Source organism: Mustela nivalis, assembly GCF_964662115.1.
Source record: "Mustela nivalis genome assembly, chromosome: 19".
NCBI lineage: Eukaryota > Metazoa > Chordata > Mammalia > Carnivora > Mustelidae > Mustela > Mustela nivalis.
This window is the reverse complement of record NC_139038.1, coordinates 35,734,597-35,760,275: the sequence shown is the minus strand read 5'-3', so window position 1 is coordinate 35,760,275 and position 25,679 is coordinate 35,734,597. Positions and strand designations below refer to the sequence as shown.

General features: G+C 52.5%; 1 protein-coding gene across 21 annotated transcripts; it reads right to left on the bottom strand.

Annotated features, from left to right (window-relative positions):
- Window positions 1-197: 197 nt before the first annotated feature.
- On the bottom strand, window positions 198-25,679 carry CDIP1 (cell death inducing p53 target 1). Of its 21 annotated transcripts, none has more exons than XM_082713265.1 (9): window positions 25,544-25,668; window positions 22,471-22,628; window positions 21,656-21,718; window positions 20,789-20,901; window positions 4,336-4,424; window positions 3,827-3,928; window positions 3,594-3,749; window positions 2,287-2,560; window positions 198-2,165 (listed from the first exon to the last, which is right to left on the bottom strand). In XM_082713265.1, exons 6-9 carry the CDS (start codon window positions 3,909-3,911, stop codon window positions 2,054-2,056), a joined length of 627 nt encoding a protein of 208 aa, XP_082569391.1. In that variant the 5' UTR covers window positions 3,912-3,928; window positions 4,336-4,424; window positions 20,789-20,901; window positions 21,656-21,718; window positions 22,471-22,628; window positions 25,544-25,668; the 3' UTR covers window positions 198-2,053. The 21 variants fall into 21 exon arrangements, with proteins under 21 accessions (XP_082569391.1, XP_082569383.1, XP_082569393.1 ...); XM_082713257.1 differs by having other exon boundaries at window positions 4,336-4,419; window positions 25,544-25,658; XM_082713267.1 differs by having other exon boundaries at window positions 22,471-22,623; window positions 25,544-25,655.

Sequence of the window (25,679 nt, the reverse complement as noted above, 5' to 3'; positions counted from 1 at the left end):
CTCAGCTACTCCTGCCCTTCCTGAGTTCCCATCCCACCATCCCTGGTCACCTCACAGCCCTCCACCCAGAGCAAAGCCGCCGTGTCTCACAAATCTAGTCTTGTGATTCTCTCTCTCGGAAGTACTCTGGAGGTGAAATGTTATTTATAAATAAGGATAAAAAGCATTACATGTCTTACAACAATTCATTACAAATGTGAACTTAAATATTTTTATTGATAGGAGTCAGTTTTATATATTGAGGATATCTGCAAAAGTTTTATTCAGAAAAGGGTTAAATGGTGGGGAAAACTTTGTCTTCAACTACTGGCCAAACCTACCCATTTTCACAGTTCAGATAAGGGGTAGGGAGGGAGCTGGCTCAGAACCTGGGGGCTGACTGGCTGCCCCCATTAGCCTTCAGACCAGAAGCCTCAGCCCCAGTGACTCTGTCTTCCTTAAGGGAGCAAGGGTATTTGCCTGCAGGGCGGGGTGACCCTGAGCTCAAGCCAGCGGGCTCCAGCCTGCAGACGATGTGGGGAGATGCCATGGCGTGGAGATGGGTGAAACTGGTGTCAGAGGAAGGTGCTCTTTGAGTGCAGTGAAAGCCAAATCCTACCCTGGCCCAGTCACAGGTAGAACCCCACGGGTTGTCCACGCTGGGTTTGGGTGTGGTTTAATCAGATATTGTCATCCCTGGGCAGTCAGTGCAGCACAAGTACAAAGACCCTGAGGACTCAAGCCTTAGACCACTTCTAGCCCCCACCCTCTTTCCATCAAAGAAGGAAGCCAGCCAAGAGAGCAGAGGCCCCGGGCAGGGGAGTGAAAGGGCCAATTTAATGAGAAACTACAAACTGAGACCAGCCATGATTCACAGTGACAGGAGGCCATGCAGTGGCAGTGCGAGACCAGGAGAGGGGCGGCAGCAGGATACAGCGGTCCACATGAGCGAATTCACAGACAAACCATTCACGAGATACAGTGTGGGCTCAGGCCCAGGGCAGGTGTCCACCAGGGCACTTCCACCAGGGGCTGCTCCTTCCTTGTCCCTGGCCTGTACCAGTCCAGTGCCATAGCTGCTCCTGCTGCAGTACCTGCTGTTGAAACAAGCACAGTGACAGCAAGTCAGCCAGGGCCCAGCACCCAGCACTTCCTGAGAAGAGGATCCATGGAGAGAGCACTACAAGTCTGTGTGTGCTTACAAGGGGCCTCTTCTCTCTATCACCTCCAGTCCTAGTTGAGACACACCAGCCACTGGGCAAAGGTCAAAGGTCTTGCCGATACACAGCAAAGACACAGTATGGACAGATGGATTAGGCTTCTGGGTATTCCTTCTGGCCCTAGCAAAGGTGGGGGTTTGTGGAGGGGTGGCCAAAAAGGGAGCTGAATGGGGGCCAGAGGCGAGTCCCTTCTTAGTAAACTGGGGTCCAACATTCACCCCATGACTTGGAGGTGTGCTGAGCTCTCTACCTTACCCCAGGGAACTCCTGGGCACTTAGATAGGGTGTTAAGAGTTTGAGACTTCTAAGGGCCAGAGTCATCCTCCTAATCATCATGCCCACCTCTAGCACCCCAGGAACAGACCAGGTCATAGGATCCTATCTTGCTTGGGTGCACTCCCCCACTCTTGGCCCAGGAAATCAGAAATAACTGTGGCTACAGGTACAGCCCCACTGCAGGCCCCAGGTCTGCTCTGGCTGCTTTTGGTCCCAGAGAAAGTTAGGACCAAATCTATACTTTGTACAGAAATGGAGGAATGAGACCCCAGCAGGGAGACCGTGCAAGGAGACTCTTCCCAGCTTCTCCTCCTGATCACAAACACCAAGCAAACCAGCAACACACAAGCTCAGTGCTATCCCCCTGCCGTCTGCTGACCCTTGGCCTTAAAATCCAACAGAATTTTTGCCGGAAGAGTCAGATGCTCAGGGAAGGGCAAGCCGAAGAGGACAAGACTTCCAGGGGACCGGTGGAATGGCTTCCATCCCCAAGTGGGAGCAGGGAAGCGAGCCACTGAGCGAGGGGAGCAAAAGCACAAGGGGCCAGACTGACAGCACGGAGTCCAGTCCCGGCTCCGTTAGCACAGGCGCTTGTACGTGTAGATGTAGGCTTTGCAACTGGGGCATGTGTGCGTCACATCCTTGAAGTCGTTGATGAGGCAAGGGATCAAGCAGCAGCCCAGATCACACCTGAATCAGAGACAGGGAAGATGGGGAGGTTGGATGAGAAGGGACTGAGGGCACGCAGGTCTACTCGAGCTGGGTGACAGGTGGGCCTGGCCCCCACCCCCCAAGCACCCACACCACCTACCCCATGAAGCAGCAGAAGAAGCCCAGCACGAAGTTCATCAGGCCGATCTCATAGGAGATCTTGGTGGTGATGGCCTGCTGGCAGTGGGGACACACTGTCTGTACAGGGGCGCCCTCGAAGATCTCTCCCTGCAGTACTGTCACTGTGGTGGCAGCCCCTGAGGGAACTAGGACTGTGGCGGTGTGGCCCCCAGGGCCAGGGTAGGGCCCTGGTGGGTAGGGCCCTGGTGGATAGTAGCCCATGGGTGGGTGGGGGCCTGGAGGAGGGTAGAAACCTGAAATGGCACAGAAGATGGAATAAAGACGGATTGCTGGCTTGCCACCTGACCCATGTGACCCCCAGCACCCAGGACACAAGAGGAGGCCTCCAGGACCAAGCCCTGGGCCAAGGTGACCACCTATATTCTACCAGCCCTATGAGGACCAAGACAGAGAAGGCACTTGGCCCAGCCAAACATGGCAGAGCTGGGAAGAAGGCCTAATATCTCCTCGGTCTCGGCTTGATGTGTTTTCTTTTCTTTTCTTTTTTTTTTTTTTTTTTTTTTTTTTAAAGATTTTATTTATTTATTTGACAGAGAGAGAGATCATAAGTAGGCAGAGAGGCAGGCAGAGAGAGAGAGAGAGGAGGAAGCAGGCTCCTCGCAGAGCAGAGAGCCCGACGCGGGACTCGATCCCAGGACCCCGAGATCATGACCTGAGCCGAAGGCAGCGGCTTAACCCACTGAGCCACCCCAGGCGCCCCATGTTTTCTTTTTGCCTCTGACACGTAGGGGCCATCAGCCACAGGAGGGAGAGCCTCGCCACTCACCAGCCCAGGCTCTCTCGTGCACACAGGGCTCTGGGCTGCACCGGTGTCAGATCCTGCACTGAAATACTAGCGACTGGCCCACTTTACCTGGGGCCACCTGTGCAAGAACCCTGGGCCTTTCTTTGGCCTGAGGAGTCCTGAAGAACTGCTGAACAGGAGCCTAGGCCTCCCCCATGGATGTGGGACCCTGGCAAGGGAGAGGCCCACACAGCACCCACGAGTCAGCACCTGCCACTGTGCCTGAGGGGCCTTCCCGGGAGCTAGCCCTCTTCCCAACACGGCCCAGAGCTTATGTGGTTTGCCCACAGTACCTGCACAGCAGTGCTTTGCTCCAGGACACCTTCCCATGTCCTCCCTCCACACCCACAATCAGTGCCCTCCAGCCCCGAAAAAACACTGGGCAGGAAGACCACCTACCTATAGCAAAGGCTGGATGGCAGCCCAGATAATACCCTGGATGCTGGACTGGGCAGACCCCTATGCTCCCCTTTCCTACTTACCTGGAGGCATGTAGGTGCCATCTGCATTCATATGCGGGGGGATGAAGCCAGGCTGAGGCATTGGGTGACCCGGTGGCTCATAGGGTGGGGGACCAATGTCTGCAGGGGGCATCGACATGCCCGGAGGAGGCTGCATCACAGCTGGGGAGGTGCGGCCTGGACAGAGAAGGCAGGGAGAGGGAGCTCAGAGGGCAAGGAGCAAGGACAGGACCATCAGGAGCACTGAATCCTACCTGGGGTTGGTGGGGCTCCACTCTTCTCCTCCAGAAGGGGGGCTGTGGGGCCTCCAGGATAAGGAGGGGGCGGCTCATTAGACATCTTTGCTGCTTCTGGACCTGGAAGGAAAGCCGGGACATGAACTAAGTTCCCAAGCCCTGCGTGCTGGTCAGGTATGGGCCTGGGACAGTCCTCTGAGCCCCAGCAGCTCAGGTGGTCTTTTATGCCTTCACGTCAATCTCTGCACTCTGGGTGCAGAGTTAGCTTGTAAACTGGCAGACTCCTTCAGTAGAGTAGTTTAGAGTCACCGGGGTCCCTTTAGGCCTTGGAGATGACCCACCATCAACAAGGATAACCAGGCCCAGAGCCGCCACCATCCATCATCATCTGCACTTCCTGTGTCAGAGCCAGAAGGCAAGGGTGCCCAGTGAGGACAAGCTGGTGAGGCGAACCCTTCCCCCAGGGAGCAGGCTGCCTACACGCCAGAGCGCCACGCTTGTGGGAGAGGATAGGGGAGACTTTTTACCTCAAATCCCAGGTACTCAGAAGAGGAAGGCAGGAGAGGCTCCTTCTACTGCCAGCCGGAGCAGACACGCAGGGCTCTAGGGACCTGTTCTGGGGAGAACAACAGGCAGAGCCTCAGCACTAGGGCAAGAGCTGCAACCACACCCCCCACCCCATTCAGCTGGTTCCCACCAGCACTGCAGCAACCTGATTGCCCACACTCCTCCGCTCCCCTTCCCTCTCACAGCTGCAGGTCCTGTCTGCTCCAGCTCACATCAGCCCCGACAGACCCGCACCCACTGTAGGAAGAAAGGAGAACTGGCTACTCCCCACCATAGCAGCTCTGAGAGCCAGCTGTGCACATGGGGCCCCTGCCCCCCGTTCTTGTGGAGGATGGTGTGGGAAGGAAGGTGCGAAGTGAAACATTTCCCTCCCAAGGCTCCCTGAGCACCTGCTGCTGGGCCCTGGGGGAGAAGCAGGAAACCAGGGGGCCTTCCTGCCTTGGGGTTGGCATCCTGTCTCCCTTAGCAAGGCACTTCCTTTCACTCTATTTAGCACAGAAGGTTTGAAATTAGTAGCACTTTGAAGTGAAACTGTTAATTTTTTTAACTGAAATAATAAGAACTAGAAAAAATTCTCAACAGTACAAAGAGACACGCAGTGACAGCACTTCTCCTAGTGCAGCTCCATCTGGGAGCCCCGCCAGGGCAGAAGGAGCCTAGAGTCAGTTAAGTTTATTAAATGTCACAGATCAGTGGCAAGGCCTGAGAGACCAAGTCCAAGCAACAAAGGAAAAGAAACTGGATGTCAGTAAAATTAAAAACTTGGCCTTCGGGGTGCCTGGGTGGCTCAGTTTAAGGATCTGCCTTGAGCTCAAGGTCAGGATCCCAGGATCTAGGATCTAGGCTCCCTGCTGAGCAAGGAGTGTGCTTCCTCTCCCTCTGCCCCTGCTCTGCTCTCCCTCAAAATCTTTTAAAACAACCAACAACAAACTCTTGGGCTTCAAAGGGCACTATCAAGAAAGTGGGAAGAGCTCACAGAATGGCAGAAAATTTTTACAGATCTACTAAAAGACTTGTATTTACAATAGCTATAGGAAGAACTCATTAATCAAAAGACTCCCCAATTAAAAAATGGCCAAGGATCTGAATACACATTTCTCCAAAGATAAAAAACTAATGCCCAATAAGCATCTGAAAAGCTGAACACTTAGCCTAAAGGAAATGCAAATCAAACCTACCACTTCAGGGGGCGCCTGGGTGGCTCAGTGGGTTGGGCTGCTGCCTTCGGCTCGGTCATGATCTCAGGGTCCTGGGATCAAGCCCCGCATCGGGCTCTCTGCTCTGCAGGGAGCCTGCTTCCCTCTCTCTCTCTCTCTCTCTCTCTATCTCTCTGCCTGCCTCTCTGCCTACTTGTGATCTCTGTCTGTCAAATAAATAAATAAAATCTTTAAAAAACAAAAAACAAAAAAAGCCTACCACTTCATACCCACTAGAATGGCTACAGTGAGAAAGTATCGAGTGTTATGCAGGGAAACTGGAGTCCTCCCACAGCGCAGCTGTCCGGCGCTCTCACAGTCACCGCGTGACCAGTCATCCTGCTCCTAGGTGTGCACCCAAGAGAACTGAAAACCGCACAAGAATTTGTACATGAATGTTCACAGCATCACTAGTCACAGTAACCGGAAAGTGTCAACAACTGAGGTGTCTGACGACTGGCAAGTAACCAACAAACTAGCTGCAGCCTCTGGCGGGAACGTACCCCGCCGTGACGAGGCACAAGCCTGGTACATGCTGCGTGAGCCCGAAAGCAGGACACTCGGGAGATACCACCCGGAAGGTTCCATGTGGTTGTGACTCCTTACATGAGGTGCCCAGGACAGACAGACCCAGACAAACAAAGCATACTTGGGGTTGTCATGGGCTTGGGGATGGGGCGGACAGAGATGAATATGGGGTTTCCTTCTGAGGTGAAGAAAATGTCCAAACTGGCTGTAGTGATGGCTGCACTGTTTTGTGAATGTATTAAAAGCCAGTGAATCACACACTTTAAATGGGGAAATCGTATGGTAGGTGGATTATTATATGTCAATAAAACTGACTAAAGAACAAAATAAAATTGCCTGATCTCAGCACCTTAATGCAGCTAGTCTCCCTGCAAGTCTCTGCCCGTCTGTGTGCAGTCGTGTATTTTTATGTACTTGCTGTTGTGACAGTTTTAACATGGTATCCTATATATTTTATCCATTTTGCAAGACCCCATGGCCATCAATTTTAAGACTCCCTAAAATGGGCCCATCACTGTTTACATGACCAACCCTTATTAAGGCATTTAGAAAGCTTGTTACTCTCATAAAAACAAAACAAAACAAAATAAAACAACAACAACAACAACCAAAAACCAACCAAGGAAAACCTCTAGCAAATGCTTCTTCCCTTTCTTGGATCTTCTTCTTTGGTTAAACTTGCCAGAAGTGAAATTATGAGGTCAAAGGCTATGGCCATGTTGTGCCTTTGGGAAGGATAATAGCAATTTACAGTACACACTTTGGATACAACTGTTATCACTAACGGGTAACATTAAAATGACACTCAGTTACTTGTTTCTTTGACCACCATGAAACAGAACATGTTCCCAAGTGCTTGTATATATTGTGACCTTCTCTTCTGAGCTGCTACTTAGAATCCTTCAAGACATGGAAGCCGGGGCACCTGAGTGGCTCAGTGGGTTAAAGCCTCTGCCTTCAGCTCAGGTCATAATCTCAGGGTCCTGGGATCGAGCCCCGCATCGGGAGGGAGCCTGCTTCCTCCTCTCTCTGCCTGCCTCTGCCTGCTTGTGATCTCTGTCTGTCAAATAAATAAAGTCTTTAAAAAAAAGAAAAAGACATGGAAGCCACGAAAAGATGGGACTTACCCAGGTCACAGTGGCATGTAAGAGGCAGAGCTGAGTCTAGGACTCTGCATGGCTCTCCCACCACCCTTGCCTGCAGGTGAATTTCAATAGGGCATGATCAAGAAAGGGAAGCCACAGAGTCTCTAAAGGTCACCAAACAAAGTCCCCCTCCAGACAGGACTGGCTGTATGTGCTGGACCTGGAAGTCCTTGCCAGCCCCACAGGCGCCGTTCTGATGGTAGAGAAAGAAAAGCTTGTGCTTCTGCAGAAAACTCTGTATCCTACTGAGTGTCTTAGAATATGGGCCAGCACCTGTCACTGACTCCTATCGTACCAGCATCTGGGATGCTGCTGGCTGGCCCCACTGCCTATCTCACAGCCTGAGCTCATCAGGAATCCAGCCAGGAAGAAAAGGTGCACTGCGCTCGGTGAGTCGCTGGAGCAGTTTCCAGTGCTAGGACAGAGGAACCAGCCTGGGTCCTCCAGGCCTCTCTGTGTCCAGAGAGCGTACCGCACTTGCGCCACCCTCCGAGGATTCAAGCCTGACCTGCACCTGCCTTTCATCAACGTCACAATTAGCTCCACGGTTTCCCAGAGCACGTGATTCTGCCTCTGGAATTCCGCCACTATAATGATGTTACGAGCCTGGCACTCAGGGCAAAGCCCTTCCATGGTATCCATCCGACTCTGAGCTGGCCTTGTACCTAGAGCAGGCACCGCTGTGCAGCACGCACATGCCTGCTACTGTTCGTACCACCTGCTTCCACGCCGTCCCTCAGCCAGCACGGCTGTTAGTCCTGTCTCGCCTCCCCTTCATACCTGCACCCATCCTCCAGCTCCCTTCTGGAGCCTCAACCAGGGCAGAGACTAGGGGCAGGACCCTTCAGTATGAAGGAGAGACGTTGGGGCGCCTGGGTGGCTCAGGGGTTAAGTGTCTGCCTTCAGCTCAGGTCATGATCCCAGGGTCCTGGGGTCGATCCCCATGTTGGGCTCTCTGGGTGTTTGCTTCTCCCTCTCCCTCACCACCGGGCTTGTGCTTTCTCTTTTGCTCTCTCTCAAATAAATAAAATCTTAGGAAAAGAAAATTTTTTTCTGGGATTCAACCCCTAGTTCTCCCAGTGCTTCCAGTATAAAACCAAGGGGCATGCCACAAAACTATGTTGTCTAAGGTGCAATAAAAAACTTAAGAATGCTATGATCTTAAAAATAAATAAATAAAAATGTCAGGGCACTCAGGTGTCTCAGGTGGTTGAGTGTCTGCCTTCAACTCCGGTCATGATCCCAGGGTCCTGGGATGGAGTCCCACATTGGGCTCCCTGCTCAGAGGGGAGCCTGCTTCTCCCCTCCCTCTGCTGCTCCCCCTGCTGTGCACGCTCTCTCTCAAATCTTTTTTTTTTTTTTTTAAGATTTTATTTATCCATTTGATAGAGAGATACAGCGAGAGAGGGAACACAAGCAGGGGGAGTGAGAGAGCGAGAAGCAGTCCTCCCACCGAGTAGGAAGTCCAATGTGGAGCTCGATCCCAGGACCCCAGGATCATGACCTGAGCCGAAGGCAGACACTTACTGACTAAGCCACCTAGGCATCCTCAAATAAATAAAATCTTAAAAATCATATGCCCCCAAAGCAAAACAGTTTTCCAATAAAAATGCACACTGCTGAAATGATGCTACAGATGCAACTGTGGGACTCGAACCCGCACCCTGGCAAGCCTGCTGTGACACTGGCGCCAGAGCATCAGGTCCTAGAGGTGATGGGAGGGGCTGCAAGACCCCAGCCCTGTGGTTTGTCGTGCCCCACTCAGGAGAGGGGAGAGGCCTATAATCCAGGAGCTCAGTGAAGTCAGTGTACAGCCCCAGAAACCCAAAACAGGCCTCTTAGCCTCCCGTTCTGACCTCTTAGAGATATGTGGAGAAACAGAATTGCCTGAAAACCCTCCCAAGTCTACTGTACCGAATGGGCTGCCCTGGGACCCAGAGGACTTGACGCTGTACATCACTTTGCACCCTCTGGGACCGCTCAGCAGCCAGCCGACCAGTGAGGTGCTGACCCCAGCAGCACACAGGTGTAAGGGTGCAGGAAGGAGACACTCAGGACCCCAGGGCGCAGGCTCCACTCCACACAGGAGCAGAGGTGGTCTCGATGACAGCACATATGCAAGAAGGGAAACTGTTTTGTTTTGTTTTTAAAGAGTTTATTTGTGAGGGAGGGAGGGAGAGAACTGAGGGAGAAGCAGACTCTCCACTGAGCAGGGAGCCCAACGCAGGGCTCGATCCCAGAACCCCAAGATCATGACCCGAGCCGAAGGCAGACACTTAACCGACTCAGCCATCCAGGTGCCCCAGAAAGGAAGATTCTTAAATGAAGCCGTCTTGTCACAGTGGAACCGTGCAGGCGCACTGGTCAGAGCTCCACCCAGGCAGGCAGTATGGGCCATATTTCCAGGACACGGCTCTTCCACGCCTTGCGGGCCTGCATAAGTCCAAGAGATGAGTACGCACCTAGAGAAGCCGGAATCATGACAGCCCCGGGGCACCTGCCACAGGTGCTCAACTGTCCTCAACCGCATGAGGCCAATACTAGCTTCTCCACTTCAGAGAAGGTACACACAGCTCACGTCATACCCAGTGCCACATGCCCTCAACATCAGCATTTTAGGTGTTTTCAATGATTTCTTTTTGAGCTTTAAATTCCTGTTTAGGGGCGCCTGGGTGGCTCAGTGGGTTAAGCCGCTGCCTTCGGCTCGGGTCATGATCTCAGGGTCCTGGGATCGAGTCCCGCATCGGGCTTTCTGCTCGGCGGGGAGCCTGCTTCCCTCTCTCTCTCTCTCTACCTGCCTCTCCATCTACTTGTGATTTCTCTCTGTCAAATAAATAAATAAAACCTTTTAAAAAAAAATAAATAAATAAATTCCTGTTTATTAGTTTTTCAGCAGTGTTGGGGATCCTGAGAAACTTGCCACGTAGTCCTGGATAAGTGATGCACCACTGCCCCAGTCCCAATGGCTCCTACTTTAGAAGCCACTGGCCCATGGGAAACAGCTGCTTTCCAGAGGCTGGAAGTCTAGGCTGAGACTAAGCAGCATCTGGAAATGTGTGAAGAGCAGGACGTTAGGTTACTGGATGGCACCCCGTCGCAGGAGCCTCAAGGCTCAAAGTGACAGAGGAGATCAATGTCCCCTTGACTGCCTTTTCCGGAGGAGGCTAGCCTGCCAGTAACGGTCCTGACCCTTGCCAGGGCAGGGAGGCAGCATGGCCCAGGTGGCTGGTGAGTTAGAAGGCTCAAGACTCTTGAGAAGGTGCTCTGGCCTCCAGTGGACACCCTGTGCCTGCAGCCTCTCCACACGTTACCACGGGCCTGTTTCCGGGAGACCAGCAAGAAAACACTTAGAATGGAAAGGGCCACAGGCTGCCACAGAGAACAGTAAGGCCCTGGGGATCTGGGGGCAAACTTAGGGGAGTCCCAAGGGCCAGGGGATGGTATGTATACCCAGGAGAGAAGGTCCTGCATGGTCTCTAACAAGAGGGAGGCAAGGGCAGGCCTGCATGTGCTCCTCAGCCCCCTGGAGACAGAATGAGGCCACCTGAGGCTAGTCTGGCCCTTGCATCCACAATCAACACAGCCTAGCACCCGCTGAGGTTTTATACAGAATTATCCAAGTCACTCTAAAATGAGATGAAGCCTGCCCTCACACCTATCTGCAGACCTATTGCCCTGCGATCTCATTTCATTTTCCCAAGGACAGCAGGTGCTGGGGCCTCTGGGTGCAGGACACACTTGTGCCAGACACAGAGCCAGGCCCTTTTCGCAGAGCCGCCCACAACTCCCCTCCTTGGCCCTGCAGGATTCTGAGTGCCACCGGCTGCACCAGCATTCCTTAGGGCCTGACACTGGTCGGCCCTTAACGCAGGTCCACTACAGAATAGACACTTCTGCTCTGCACCCCAATGCTGGGAGCCACAGCTGTGTCACAGAGAATAACTAGGCCTCACCCCCACAGCACAGCCCTTGCTTCTCCTCTGATGAGCTGGTGGGACCAGGTGAGAGTTTCCCCAGTTGTAAGGAAGGACATGACATCCTGAGGTGCCTGCTATGGGTTTTAGGGTTTGGGGCCATGAAACAAGCAAAACTGCCTTATTGCCCTATCCCTCCTCCCTTCCTACCCATTCCAGGCCCTGTCTGCATCCCAGACAATATTCTAAGCAGCTACTGAGGATGACAGCTTTGAGGACAGGACACACAGTGTTCCAGTGTGGAATCAGGAAGGCAAGAAGCCACTCCCTCCTCCCATTCACAGAGGGGCAAAGATTTGCCCCATGTCAGTCATCAGTTAATGGGAAAACAGGGCACACATGGAGAGTGTGGCACTCTGGAGCTTCAGCCCTAGACTTGAAGCCGGTGGCCTTGGAGGAGTTACAGACAGTCCCTGAGCCTCAGTCTTCCTAGGACCTGGGACTAGAACCCCTGCCTCCTGGCCAGGCTGCGTGCAGAGCAGTGACAATGACACATGCCCAGACACATGGCAGATCACTGGGCAGGCGAGCAGAGCACTTTCAGGTCCAAACACAGGTCTACTGAGAGGACAACAAGGCTCTGGAATTAGTGGTGATGCAGGCATTGCTCTTCCAACATACTAAGACGCTAAACTGTCCACTTTAAAAGGGTGGACTAGGGGCGCCTAGGTGGCTCAGTGGATTAAGCCGCTGCCTTCAGCTCGGATCATGATCTCGGGGTCCTGGGATCGAGTCCCGCATCGGGCTCTCTGCTCAGTGGGGGGCCTGCTTCCCCCCCCCCTCTCTCTGCCTGCCTCTCTGTCTACTTGTGATCTCTCTCTCTGTCAAATAAAATCTTTTTAAAAATAAATAAATAAATAAAAATAAGAAATAAAAGGGTGGACTATATGGCACGTGAGTTATAATTACACCCCCCAAAAGCAAAACCCACCCTGGTGTGGATAGTTCTGTGTGTGTGCGCGGTGATAAATGAGAGATGGGGAAGAAAGACCCCAACAGCCAACAGCCAAAGGAGGGTGAAGCTTTTGTCATTATACAGACTTATGCATATCTTAAGCAAAAAGGTATCTGTGTATTATTTGCATAACTAAAATTTTGAAAGGAACACAATTTCAGGACAGAGCTGTGATGGGCAGCTTCAATTCCTGGTGACAGAGAGGAGGTGGGCAGGGATGGGGGGTTCCTCCCCCTCCTAGTGCACCAAGCTCAGCGGCTGTCCTCTGGGTTCCCCCCCCCGCCCCGCCCACATCCCAGAGGGGAGTTAAAAGCGAAGACTCTGGGGCCCTGGGAAAGGCCTCTGGCGTTCTGCTCAGTTCCCAACTATTCATCATTCATTGCAGAGAGCTGCTGTTGGTCTAAAGCTGGGCCAACTGGCAACAGCCTATGGCAGCCCAGGCGGGCTGCCCATGGGACCTTGGAGGACCTGGGCCCAGTCCAGCAAGAGACACTCCTCCCCGCCTGCAGCCACAGCTGCAAACCCAGTTCTGCAGTCTGAATGGTCCTGCACACCGCCAAGGGATACCCGCCCTGCCCCCACGTCTCTGCTGCACCACACAGGACCTGCCAGGGACACACACCGACATTCCCTTCTGGAGGAAGACCCAGACTGGGAGGGCCAGGAGGGCTTGTCTGATGCTAAGCCCCATCTGTGCACGAGTGGGTGCTCTTGGAGGACCAAGGAGGGGTGCCAGGAGATAAGGCAGAGGTGAAGGCAGAAGACAGTGAAGGCAGTGCCTGAAAGGAGGACTTTCTGACACAAATCTCCCCAGGATCTGCTAGAGCAGCAGCAACCCAATATCTTGGGTCTTGGGATTACCTTACATTTGATGACTGAGGACTCTAAAAAGCTTTTGTTTTGTGGGTTGTATCTATCAATACCCAACCATATTAAGAATTTTTAAATGAGGGCTTTTTAAAAGTATTTATTACTAAGTCATTACAAAACATCAATAAACTCATTACATGTCAGCATAAATAGTTAAAATAACTACCCTCCAAAACAACTGTAATAATGAGACAGGTGGCACTGTTTTCCATTTCTGCAATCCTTTTTCACTTCTGGCTTACGGGAAGTCTGCCGGGTTCTCCCGTGTGCTTCTCCACCCAGTCTGTCTGCTACACTGTGGTCAAAGTGTGAGAAGAAAACCCAGCTTCCCAAAGATAAGAAGCTGGAAATGGGAGGGACGTTTGAAGAGTCTCTTCAGGTATGTAACCGTGGACATTCTTCCATACCACACCCAAAGCTGACCCCGGTAGTGTCTCAAAGGTTAGTGGCAAGGCGGAATTTGAAGGCTTAATGAATTCTTCCTCCTGTTATGTTATAGTTCACCGGCCCACCTTGCATTTAGAATGGCTTTTACCCACCCATGGCTTCTAACAGCAGACACAAGTCATCTGGAAAACATCAGTTCACAACATGAGCCCTGATTATAAAGACAGAAGAGTGCTGATGTGCCTTAGTTACTACTTACTACTACTTACTTACTTACTACTTACCCCCCACTCAAATCGCAGGCTATCATCACCACCAAGATCATCAGCAAAGACTAACTACTGGGAAGCTGTCAAGCTCGTAGTGGCAGACACAAGTTTTCCAAAAATTATAACTAACTGTCCCTTGAAAGTCCAATTTTATCATCAGCCACAAGGAGATTAACAAATTTATCACTGGTAACATTTACAAAAACAAAGGTCAGCTGTTTCCCCTGAAGTAGTGGGCTCACTGTTCATTTTCAAGAGAAGGTCCACTAAACCCCCAAATGTGAATAACCACAGTTTGTGAATCAGTTGTTAAGTAAATCTGGAGCTCCACGAGAAAGCTAGTTCAGTGCACAATTCAAACAACTGTGCACATGCTTTCCCTGAGGCATCTATCATACTCCGTGTGTGCACGAGGTAGGTCTCATGTTTCATCACACAGAATACTAGAGATGTGTAGTTGAGGGTCAAGATGATTTAGTACAGTAAGACATTTTTACTGCTTTTTCTTAAATAAGATCTGTGGGTGTGGTGAGCATCATCCCAACCAGGAGGAGCCCAGGTTGGTGTCTCTGCCTTAAGTCAGACAGCCATTCACTCCTCCCTGCTTCTGTACCACAGATAGGAACAAGGTGAGAACGGCCCTGTAACAGCTTCTTAGCACTGCCATAAAGAGTCCTGACCTTCAGCCCCCTGGCAGTCCCCAGGACACAGCACCTGTGACCTTTCGAGGACCATACCGCGGTACTACCGCAGTGCTACAGACAACCCTGCTGCCATGGAGACCTGGAGCAGCCCAGCCCAGTGAGCCCTGGGCTTGCTATGGCCACACCCCGGCACCAGCACCGGCACTGGCACGGCTGTCGCACACCCAGCCTGAGAGGAGCTGTTGGACCAGCTCAGACCCAGTTCCCCACTTTGTAGCTGCGTGACCTGTGAACTCACTGAGCCTGATTCCCTCATCTATAACCAGAGGTAATCGTGCCTGCCTCCAGGGTGGGAGCAAGGTTTAAAATAAACCGTGTGTGCCAAATACCCAGAACAGCAGCTCTGGACCCAGCACATGAGAACACGGAACAGACGGCACCTGCTGATATCACTGTTTTTGTGAACAACTTGCAGCAGGCACCGAGGCCTCTGCCATGGCAGCTTCTGCCCCCACCCAACTGTGGGGAACAGACGGCACCTGCTGATATCACTGTTTTTGTGAACAACTTGCAGCAGGCACCGAGGCCTCTGCTATGGCCGCTTCTGTCCCCACCCAACTGTGGGGATCCCGGTGTGTGCTTCTCACAGATCTGGGGCGGGGCCTGGAATCCAACCCCACCTGAGCGGCCCAGCCTGGCAGAGTCCATCTATGACACGGCCAAGTTGAGGCTGCTCTGCAGGACTCCCGAAGATACAGCAATCCTCCTAAGGAGTCATCTCTCCTTTCGGGCAACTTCACAGTCAGTCATGGCCCAGGCAAGGGCACTCACACCCATCGGTAGGTCCTGGGGAACCAGAGCCAAGAGGCAGGATGAGGATCATGGGCCAGGAAGCCCAGAGCATCCCCACAGCAGTGCCCCAGCCCTCCTCTTTCCCAGCCCACTCTCCTGAGTGGTGCCCCCATCCCCAACCACTCAGTCTTCAAGAACAATGCTATAAACTTTCTTTCTTAACCAGCAATGCAGCTTGAAAGCACAGAATTCACAGGTATCCTGCCCACCAAGACAGATTGTACGACCCTGGATGAGTCAAAAAGACACTGCCAGCCCTTCCTGCAGGCACCTGTGACCAAGTGACTAGGCTCTGGCCAATGAGTCATAATCAGAGTGCTGTAAGGACGGATAGGAAGGGCCACCCTGGCCAGACAGACCCTCTGTCCTCCCGCCCTCTCATCTGCTGCCTAAATATGGCTGTGACAGCTCCTGCAGCCATGCTTGACCATGAGGTGACCTTGGATAGGGAAGCCATACTGAGGCCAGAAGGAGGTGTCCTAGAAGACCACAGAGACACCATGTCAGCACGGAAACAACCACTTCCCACTTCTTCTAAGTGAGAAAGAAACAAACTTGTTTTAGTTGGTAACTCTGGGTTTCCTAGTAAATATAGCCAGACATATTTCCAGTAATCAAAGAGAAATGGAAAAGCTAGTTTTGCAGCAATTCTCAAACACGCTATAGTCAGAAATTACTTGTGATTGGTAAATTTCCAGATTATTAACAAAGAAGGAATGCAAGTATCATTAGAAATACGCAGTGTGGGGAGCCTGGGTGGCTCAGTGGGTTGGGGGCTCTGCCTTCGGCGTGGGTCCTGATTCCGGGGTTCTGGGATCGAGCCCCGCATCGGGCTCTCTGCTCAGGGGGGAGCCTGCTTCCCTTCCTCTCTCTCTGCCTGCCTCTCTGCCTAATTGTGATTTCTGTCAAATAAATAAATAAAATCTTTAAAAAAAAAAAAAGAAAGAAAAGAAAAGAAATATGCAGTGCTAGTCAGGCTGAGGGTATGTCAACAACAGACTGTAACTGAAAGGCTCCCAGTCCGGACTTCCCACCGACTTGGCTTTCTCTATCTAGTTCATGCCGCTGCCTCCACACAGGTTCACTGAATAAGGCCCTTGGGCTGCCAAGTTTTAGCCCTGGAAGGCCTGGGAAATCCTGCCTGCAGCCCAGTTCCCATTGTTCTTACTGCTGGAGGCAGGACAGGAGAGGCAATCCCTCCCTCAGAGAGCATCACTGGTGGCTCTGAATGGTTTTATTTTTCCATGTGAACACAGGCTTATGTGATGCTGTGGGAATTCTAAATACTTCAAAACAAGCTAAAGTAAAGACAGAGAAAGGACCAGAAAGCAGATCTGGTTTTCCCATCTGCCCCTCTCATCCCACCCAGCTGCGGGCTCCCTGATCGGTATCATGGCTCTAAGAAGCTAGGACACCAGCCCAAGCCCGTGGCCCTGAGAGGAGGCCTGAGCCCCGGTCACAGAGCCAGCTGACAGGACAGAATCCTCACCTGCCGGTGCCCAGGCACTCAGTCACACACCAGCCATCTGTTCCCCAGCTTTCCGGAGGCAAGATGAGACCTAAGTGGGGTTGCGTGTGAAGGCACACAGCACACAGCCGGCCACACAGTGTTCAGTAAACACAAATTCTTGCTTGCATCACTGGTATTTACGGAGTTGCAAGCAGAACACGAGAAAGATGTACACGTTTTTTTCAAAAGCAGACAGGACTCAAGGAATGGTTCTAAACTGAAAAGTAGATTTCTAGGAACTCTGATGACAACAATCATAACTGAACAATTGACATCATGCTGAATTCTTGTCAAAGTCCTGGCAAAACACTGCGACTCCCCAAGTGTCAACAGCAATGGAACACAACAGAGCGGGTCAGTGCGGGTCCTCTGAGGGACAACTCCACTATCCGTACATTCTATATGGCTCATTAATTTCCTTTCAAGACATCCGTCCTAGACCTAAGTGAGCATGTGAGCAAATATTCACAGGCTGATGTCTGTATAAAATGTCCTATGTTCCACCAAAGGGACTGGTTACCTGCCTGGTTTACCTATATAAGATAATTGTATTCACCCCCCAAAATGATAGAGACCCATTTTTGTAGGTAGAACAAAGGTCTTGACACTGCATTGTAAAACCCGTTCGTGGACGGATTCTACTTCAAAAATACATATTTACATAGCTATTACACACCAAATGTTAATTGTTTTCTCTGGGTGCTAAGATTTTGGATCATTTGTTTATATACAAATACACACACAGAAGCTGTTACGTGTGGTTTCTAGTTTTTCTAGAATGGGCAACTCCTTTGACTGGTTCGTTCCCAAAAAAGGCTCATTATAATTGTTACATTTATGTGTATTCCTCCACAGTCCACAAAGGTGCCTCTGACTATAACCTCTGGGAAAAGCAACAGTCCAAGAAGCAAACCCAGAGACTGGCGATATGCCAGTTTTCTCTCCTAAAGTGGTGTCACAGTCTCTACATTGGTCTCACGGGAGTCTGGCAGCATGAGTCCCTTCTCTAAACCAGGTCACCTCACCGTACTCCGGTAACAAAGAGGCTCTAGATCTGTAAACCTGGAACATAAAGACCATCCAAGGTAGTTCTAGCCTCAGGAGACCCTGCCTGGACAGCCAGCATGAGGTCACCTGGCAGAGGAGGGCAGGTAAGAAGAGCCCAGCAGACACACAGGAAACAGAGACAGACCAGGTGACAGAGCTGTACCCGGGGTGGGGCTGCCAGCTGGGGCAGCTGCTGGGAGTGCAGCCCAGGCCTCCAAGCTGGGGTCCAGCACCTCCTCCGCCTTCCTTCAGAGGAGCTTCCCAGGCGGCGGGGAGTGGGGGGGGGTCTCTGGAGCTGGACGGGGGGGGGGGGGGGGGGGTGCAGCAAAAGAGGAAAACAAACACAGCCACAGCCACTAGTGAAGAAACCAGTCATCTGCACCTGTCAGGCAGGCAGGGCTTGGGAACTAAAAGGCCAACTAATTTTAGAAACAGGATGAGTCTAAAAAACCATCCCTTAGGCAATCAAAACGAAGCCCTGAAAGAAAAAACCCTTACCTCTGCATCCCCTGAGCTTGACACAGAGCAGTCTTTGACTCAACTCCATTTTAATCAGTTATCTGAGATCAAGATATACCATTCTGACCCAGAGAAAAGCACGAGGCCCTACGTGCAAGCAAGCCACTTGGCCACTATGTACACGGCCCCCCAGCTGGAAGAACGCACTCTGGACACAAACGCTGCCCCGTCGGTGCCGGCCCCAGAGGGGAGCTTAGCCACAGCCAGGCCAGTGCAGGTCTCCCCACCCGACAGTGAGGAAGTGTCCACACATCATTTACAGCCTTCATGTTACTGGGCGTTCTCTCCAGTAGCTTCAACCAACAAGAGCTGGATGGAGGAACAGGACCTGCAGCAACCTCACCGGTGCCAGCATGACAGGCTTCTAGAGGTCACCCAGATGGCATCAGTCAAAAGAAAAAAGCCAGAAACCAGTAGATATGTCGCAGATTAGTCACCATTCCAGCCCAAAGCAGTGGCTGGATGTTGCCATAGACAGCACAGTAAGAAGCTATGTTGCCGGACCAATGGAAAAAACCCGAGACAAGAGAACATTCCTGGGCTACACTCTCCAGTGGAAGTGTCCCAGTGGCCAGGGGCACTCAGGCAAACTGCGCTGCCGAGCACATAGGACTGATGTCTGTGACCGTGACATGACGTCCACACTGGAGAAAGGGAAGGGTGGGGATGTAAGTGCTCTGGGACATGTGAGTGAAGAACAAATCACATCAACAGTTTACATTACACAAAAGAGTATATGGAAGTTTAAATTCCTAACATTCTAAATGGACATGTGACCCAGAGAGTTTACTCATGTCAATCGGGACTGAAGAACTATTTCGGATCTGGTTTGCCTTACTTATGGCCATATGCAATTTCTCTAAGATTCATACATCTCGAGACCACCTTCCAGACAGAAATGTCATTAGAGATCACAAAGTCCAAGGTCTCAGCTGACATTTATGACCCTTCAAACATTTACTAACCACCCGCCCCCAGCAGAGGCAGGGTGCCATGCAGGAGACAGAGTGGGCAAGACCCCCTCCTCCCCCGCCCCACTCTCTGACAGGAGCCAGGCCCGGCTGCTCGGAGAGAAGCCCTGACTCATGCCCCACACACATTAGATGCAACAGACTCAGTCCTGCCTCTTTTCTCACACAGTCTCCAAACTACACTCAAGCAAGATCTCACACTCCCAACAAAGGGCTTTGCACACCAGAATTCCACCGTATGAGTTTACATGGATTTCACTGTGGCCCAAACAAAAAAAGAGAAACAACTGAAGTGAGCCTACAAGGCTCCCTGCTTTCCCCTTGCTGAGGGCAGGGCTTGAGAGAGGAACTGAACTCAGGGGGGCATGCCATCTGCGCAGCGGCCCAGTTCCTGCAAACCTCTGTGCTCATGGGCAACTTAAGGAATCTGCAGGGCAGCTGGACCATGAGGTGTCGGCTCTACCAGATGACCTTACACCCTAGCCACTGAACGTTCACTTGGGAACTCTCTTCAGCTGTGCTGCAGGGAGCACAGGAGCCCAGGTACACTCAGCTCCCTACCCCTCACAAGGAACTAAGGCAGGACAGCTAGAGGCAGGCACACGACACAGTGTCATTCAGATGAAAACACCTGGCACAGGCTCTGAGCCAGACACTACCTAGGCCCTGAAGGTGGGGAAAAACCTGTGTCCATGGAGCTTACATCTGCAGGGGGTTGGGGGCTAGAACACAGAAACAGGTCAAGTATATAGTTTGTCAGACAGTAACACATGCCATGGATGAACAGATGAGCAGGGGAGCGAGTGCGGCGGTGAGGCAATTACCAACAGGGAGGGATTCCCAGGGTGGGGAGCATTCAGGCCAAGATGGAACAGGCCACATGCGCCGCTCTGGAAAGAAGGTCCAGGCAGAGAGAGTTAAGTGCGGATGCCTAGAGTGTGCCTGCACAACCCTGGGAGCAGTGGGCTGGGTTGTGTGGGTGCCCGGAGAGTGGGAGGAGCTGAGAGAAGAGGGACTGGCCCTTGACGGGAGGGAAGCCAGGTCCTCGGGCGTTAAAGGACATCCACTTGACTCGGAGTGAGATGGAGGGCTTGGGAAATCAGGCTGTCCGGTTTCCCTTGGCTTTCCACTTCCTGCACTGTGCCTGGTATACTAATGTGGGCCCCCAAGTCCTCATACCAACAGGCGGTACCTGACGGTGGGGAACCGACAGTTCTCAGCCCCCACACCTCCAGCAGGCATGGTTTCTTCATGGCCAGTCTGACTGGGGCACAGAGAACTGGGTCATGGCGTCAACCATACGCTTTCCAGATAAAGCATGTAAATGCACAGAGAAATACACGTAACCGGAGCCTGCAGGGCCAGAGACTGAGGCCTGAGCCTCAGGCAGTATAGAATGCCCCAGAGTCCAAGAGCTGACAAAGGGTCACAGGGCAGCTTCTTGCCTGGAGCAGTACAGAATTCTTCCAGGCCTAGGAAAGGCCAGTTTTATTTAGTATAGCTATCACTATCCAAATTTGGTTTTTTCTTTCTTTCAAGTGACTACCTGTCTGAAAAGCCTTCAGATTCTTGACTCTTTAATTCAGCCAACATTTCGTGGGTCCCTCTATGGAGGTCACTCACTGTGTGGCACCGGGCCTCATGAAGTTGTAGATCCAGCTAGGAAGACAGCTCACATGTAAGAAGAATTGACAAACGTTACTCAGCAAAACCCAGACAACACCTCGTGACAGCAGGTGCTCCCGGTGAGAGAAGGGGGCCTCTGTGGAGGGCACTGGGGAGGTTTCGGGTACTGGGTGGGCCCTACAGAAGGAGGGCAGGATTCCCAGTCTGTGACAACAGAGTCAATGTGAGCACAGGGGAAACAGAACACTGTGGTCAAGGGGCTGGCCTCCCCAGTCCAGACCAGCAGCTCCAGGAGGGCAGGAACGGGGTTTGGGGCCAGTGTCTCCACAGCCCCAGACAGCACACTGAACACTGGCTGTCCGGGTGGATAAGTAGTGCAGCCTGGCTGGTACTCTGGAGACGAGCTCTTCCCCATCCCACAGGCCCTGTGCCGTTAGCAGTACCCCAGCCATGAAGATGGACGTGAAGAGGTGTTCCAGAATTTTCTCAGGCCCTTAAGCCTTGAACTGTCAGCAAGTCCTGCCAATACCATGGCTTAAAAAGGTCACAGATCCATTCTCTCATCTACTGCTCAAGGTTTAAGGGTCAAAGTCAAGACGTGGCCTCACGTTCCACACTTCTCTACTATGCTCTACTGCAGCCACCCAGACTGTAATCCACTCTTCTCCAAATAAACCAAATCCCACTCCATCTAAAGGACCTTCCACAGACCCTTCCTTAACCTCCACACAGCTTCCCCCTACCCCCAGCAAACCTGGGCCTTCCCCATGACTCCCTCCAGATTTACCTCCCACCCAGAGAACACTGGAGGAGGACTCCCACTCATGGCCCTGCAGGCCCTGCTCAGCCCCTGGCACAGGTGGAATGAATACATGAGTCTGTGAGGGTTGGGGTTAGCTAGGCTTCCCATGCGGTTTCCTGCCCAAATGTTCCCCACCCACAGCCACTGGGGCAGAATACAGCCTTAGCAGGGATGGAGTCCCTGGCTTCCTCATGAAACTGCCTGGTTTATGGTCACAATCCAGACAGAAGACCCCCTTTTAGAGTCACAGTCAACTCCATCCAGCACTTTCCACGATGGGGCCAGAACAGCCCATATTCCCCTCAGCCTCACTCTCTTCAGGGCTGCTGTGCCCTGATCTGGCAATCTTGGGTAAATCGCTTACTACCTCTGGCCATTTCCTCCACCGCGAGACCGATGCCTGTGTGGCCCGCTGGCTGCTGCAAGGACCCACGAGGATGGAGCATAGGGGAGGGCGTTGCCAGGTGGGCCCAGAGCACTTACCAAGAGCAGCCTCTGCAAACACAACTGCCTTCCCACACTTCCCCAGCTTGTGAGACCGCTGCTCTTAATGCTACTTAGAACCGCAACACATGCGGTTCCATGGTGTAAAGGTGAGCGCTCTGGACTCTGAATCCAGAACCGCAACACGTTTCACTTCCTCCCATAGGAAAAAGGTTTCGAGCTCTCAAACCCCAGCCCAGGACAGCCCTCCAGCCTTCTCTACCTCCTGCGGCCTCCATCTGCTTCTCCTTCGAAAACACAGACACTGGAGTAGATCTGAATTCAGACAGATTCGATAGAGGGAACACGTTACGTACCCAGCACGTCCAGTTTTGACTGGACCTTCAGGACAGCTCCTTGTGGTAAGGATCCGATGGTGCGGGGTCACCCAGTGGCCAGACCATGAAGGAGCTCACAGCACCCACAGATGAGAAACTCCAAAAAGATGATGAGAAACGTTTTCTGGAAAACTGATCTGATATTACGCATCTCAACCACTTTTATGGAAACTCTCAGAATGTCACTGGACTTCCCCTGCATTGCCTGGTTTTGTGCTGGTTTTACTTTGTCTAACATTAAGGGACCCTAATCTTTCTGCACGAACAGATACGGTCTTCTTCTCCCCTGGGTGTTGCTTTTCACCTGCCAAAGACGCAGGTAGTGAGGCTATGGGAGGGCAAACGCCTCATCACACAGCTTGGAGGCAAGAGAAGTGCCTCTAAAAGGTCAGCTGAGTCTCAACAGTACTGGTTCCAGGACCTCACCTTTATCACCAGAACCTGATAACTCACAGAGCAGGAGAGGCACTTGGTCCACAGGCTCCACAGGGACCAGACCTGCATCCCCCTGGGCGGGCGATCTTCTCAGGGGGGAGAGGGTTTGCCACAGGCCCAGGCCGAGTGCCCCCTCTCCTCTGCAGCACTGAATAGCAATGCAGCCTCTACCACCTCCTGGGGAGTCTTGCCTGTGAGACCCCTGACTGCAGAGGCCCTCTGTGGGGTTCTAGAAACTGGCACACACCCATTCTCTATACTCCATTTCCAAGTCCCTCTGTGGAGGCCTAACAAACCTCCAGCCTGGCTCTCCTCCCCACTAAGGGCGGACGCTATCTGCAGAGCTCCCCCTGCATGCTGCCTTCTCACCAGCGTGACAGTTTCCTTCACATAAGGACAGAGATGTCAACAGAAGGTGCCATGACTCTAACTACCACATTTCCCTGTGTCCTCCATGAATAAACAGATGTGCATGCCCTTTGAATAATATTGCTGAAGCTGGAGATGGATTTCTACAGGACCTGTCTCCTCTCCCTCTCAGAAAACTGCACTGCATTAAACACTGGTGTTTGTGCCTACAGAACACAGTACCTCAGTCCAAGAGACTCAAAGCTTGTCAACTGGGCTAGGCAGCCCTCTTCCCCTGGAGCTTGAGAAAACACACCAAACTAGCATGTTCAAACCAGGCAAACATAAAATATAAGGAGCAGCAACAGAGTATTCAAGCTGACAACTTGTATCATTTATTGTCACAGCGACCTGCTGGGGTCATCTGACTACTGGGATACATTTCATTAGCACCCCTTCAAAACATTTTTGTTCCCTGAAGTATTATTGTCCATCACACATTCCATGTTTCTGCTTTTAGTGATTTTAGAACCATGGGCTACTGTTTTCAAATCACTGTTAAGAATACATGTAAAGTTCCTTCCTGGTTCCAGAGGCCTATCCTATGGAAAAACCTCCAGCTCCTCAGGGATAGGAGACAGAGGGAACACTTCAATGCCCAGGGCTTCTACTGGTTAAAAGACAATAAGCAAAAATTCTATGATTCTACTTAATTATATACATGTTATTATTTGGGAGGGAAACAGACTGATGTGCACACTTACTGTGACACACATAAACAAGATGCACTGTTGATCATTAGAGTTGAGACAAAATACAATAAAATGCTGTGCGTTCTAGGTGGTGGTCTATCGGTACTGTGTTAAGCTTTTTCAACTTTTATATATGTTTAAAATTCTTCATAATTAATTGTGGGCCAGCGAAAAACGCAGAGCTGGCATGTTTCTCCCCACCCAACTCTTAAGTCAGCCTGGATGTAAGGAACAAAGTACCCAGGAGAGAGGTCACACTTGCCTACACACTGCCTGCACACCAGCAAGTCCCACTCTACATACAAAATTGGTATGCTCTGCCCCAGGACCTTTATCCTCTACACTTCAAGATAACGGCTCTCAACCCCAAATGTGACTCAGAATTATCTGGGGAGCTTATTAAATAGAGTCCTGGACACGTCCCATAACTGCTGAATCAGAACCTGCGGGAAGGAGGGGGGGCAGCTGCCCAGGAATCAGCCCTTTTAACAAAGGCCCTGGTGATTTCGTGGCAGAGGATCTGAGACCCACACTGGAGACACTCCGAGCCGCTAGCTCCTTACCTGACACCTGTTGAGAAGACTCCTGGGAACATTTAGAGGAAAACAGAAACGCACACATACGAACAAGTGCCCAAAGTGGGTCTCGAAGACGCCGTACGTTCAACTACACCAAGGTCCTCGACCGCACGAAGCTGGGCCCGAAGCCTGGCCAGGTCACTGCCTCCCCACCAGCCCTGGCGCGTGCGGGCCGAGTGCGGGGCAGAGAGATTTACAGATGTCGGCGAGCGGAGACGGGCGGGGGAGAGAGAGCCGCGCAGGCCCCTCGGGCTTGCCAAGGTCACCGAGGAGCTCAGCAGGGGCTCCTCTGTCCCCGCGACCCTGCTCCCGACCCCCTTTCCTTGAGGAAACTGCCGTCGCGGAAAGGGGGAGATGCTATTTCCCGACCCTTCCTTAGAGGGGACGCGGGAGAGATAATAAGCGGGACCCCGAGGAGCTAGCCGGCAGCCCCCAAGGCATGGATCCCGGGGCCCGCCAGGGCCTGGCCAAACTAACCGCAGCCCCGCGGGTGACCGGCCAACCCAGAGACGGTGCGACGTCAAAACCCCGAGAGCCGCTCTGGATCGCATCAGTGCCCGGCGAGGAGGCGACCGGCTCGCCGCGCCGCCCCCGGGGATCCTTTACCTCGGGATGCCAGGCGCCCGAGGCCGAACAAACACCGACAACCCACGGTCCAGGCGCTGGGTGGACGAGACCCTCGGCCCCGCGGGGCTTTGCGCGCACGCCGCCCCCCGCCTGCTCAAAGGCCTTTGGGAGATGTAGTGCGTCCGTGCGCCTCAGGCGCGCTCCGCGGGTCGGGAAGACAACAGTGCCCGACATGCACCGCGCAGGCGCCGCAGGCGGGGGCTGGGGGCTCAGCGGTCCGAGGTCATGCCCCTCTCCGTGAGGGCCGCGAGCGTCCAGCTCTGCTCCCAGGGGGGCTCCGCCGGAAGCTCTCCAGCGGCCCAGACGACTCACCGTCCCCGCGGCACCCACGGCTGCCGCAGCTGCAGGAACGAACACCTCCGCAGCTCGCCGTCGCGCGTCTGTCAGAAGGAGGCGGGTATGCCTCGGAGCAGGGCGTCAGGGCGAGGGGCGGAGCCATGAGGTCAGC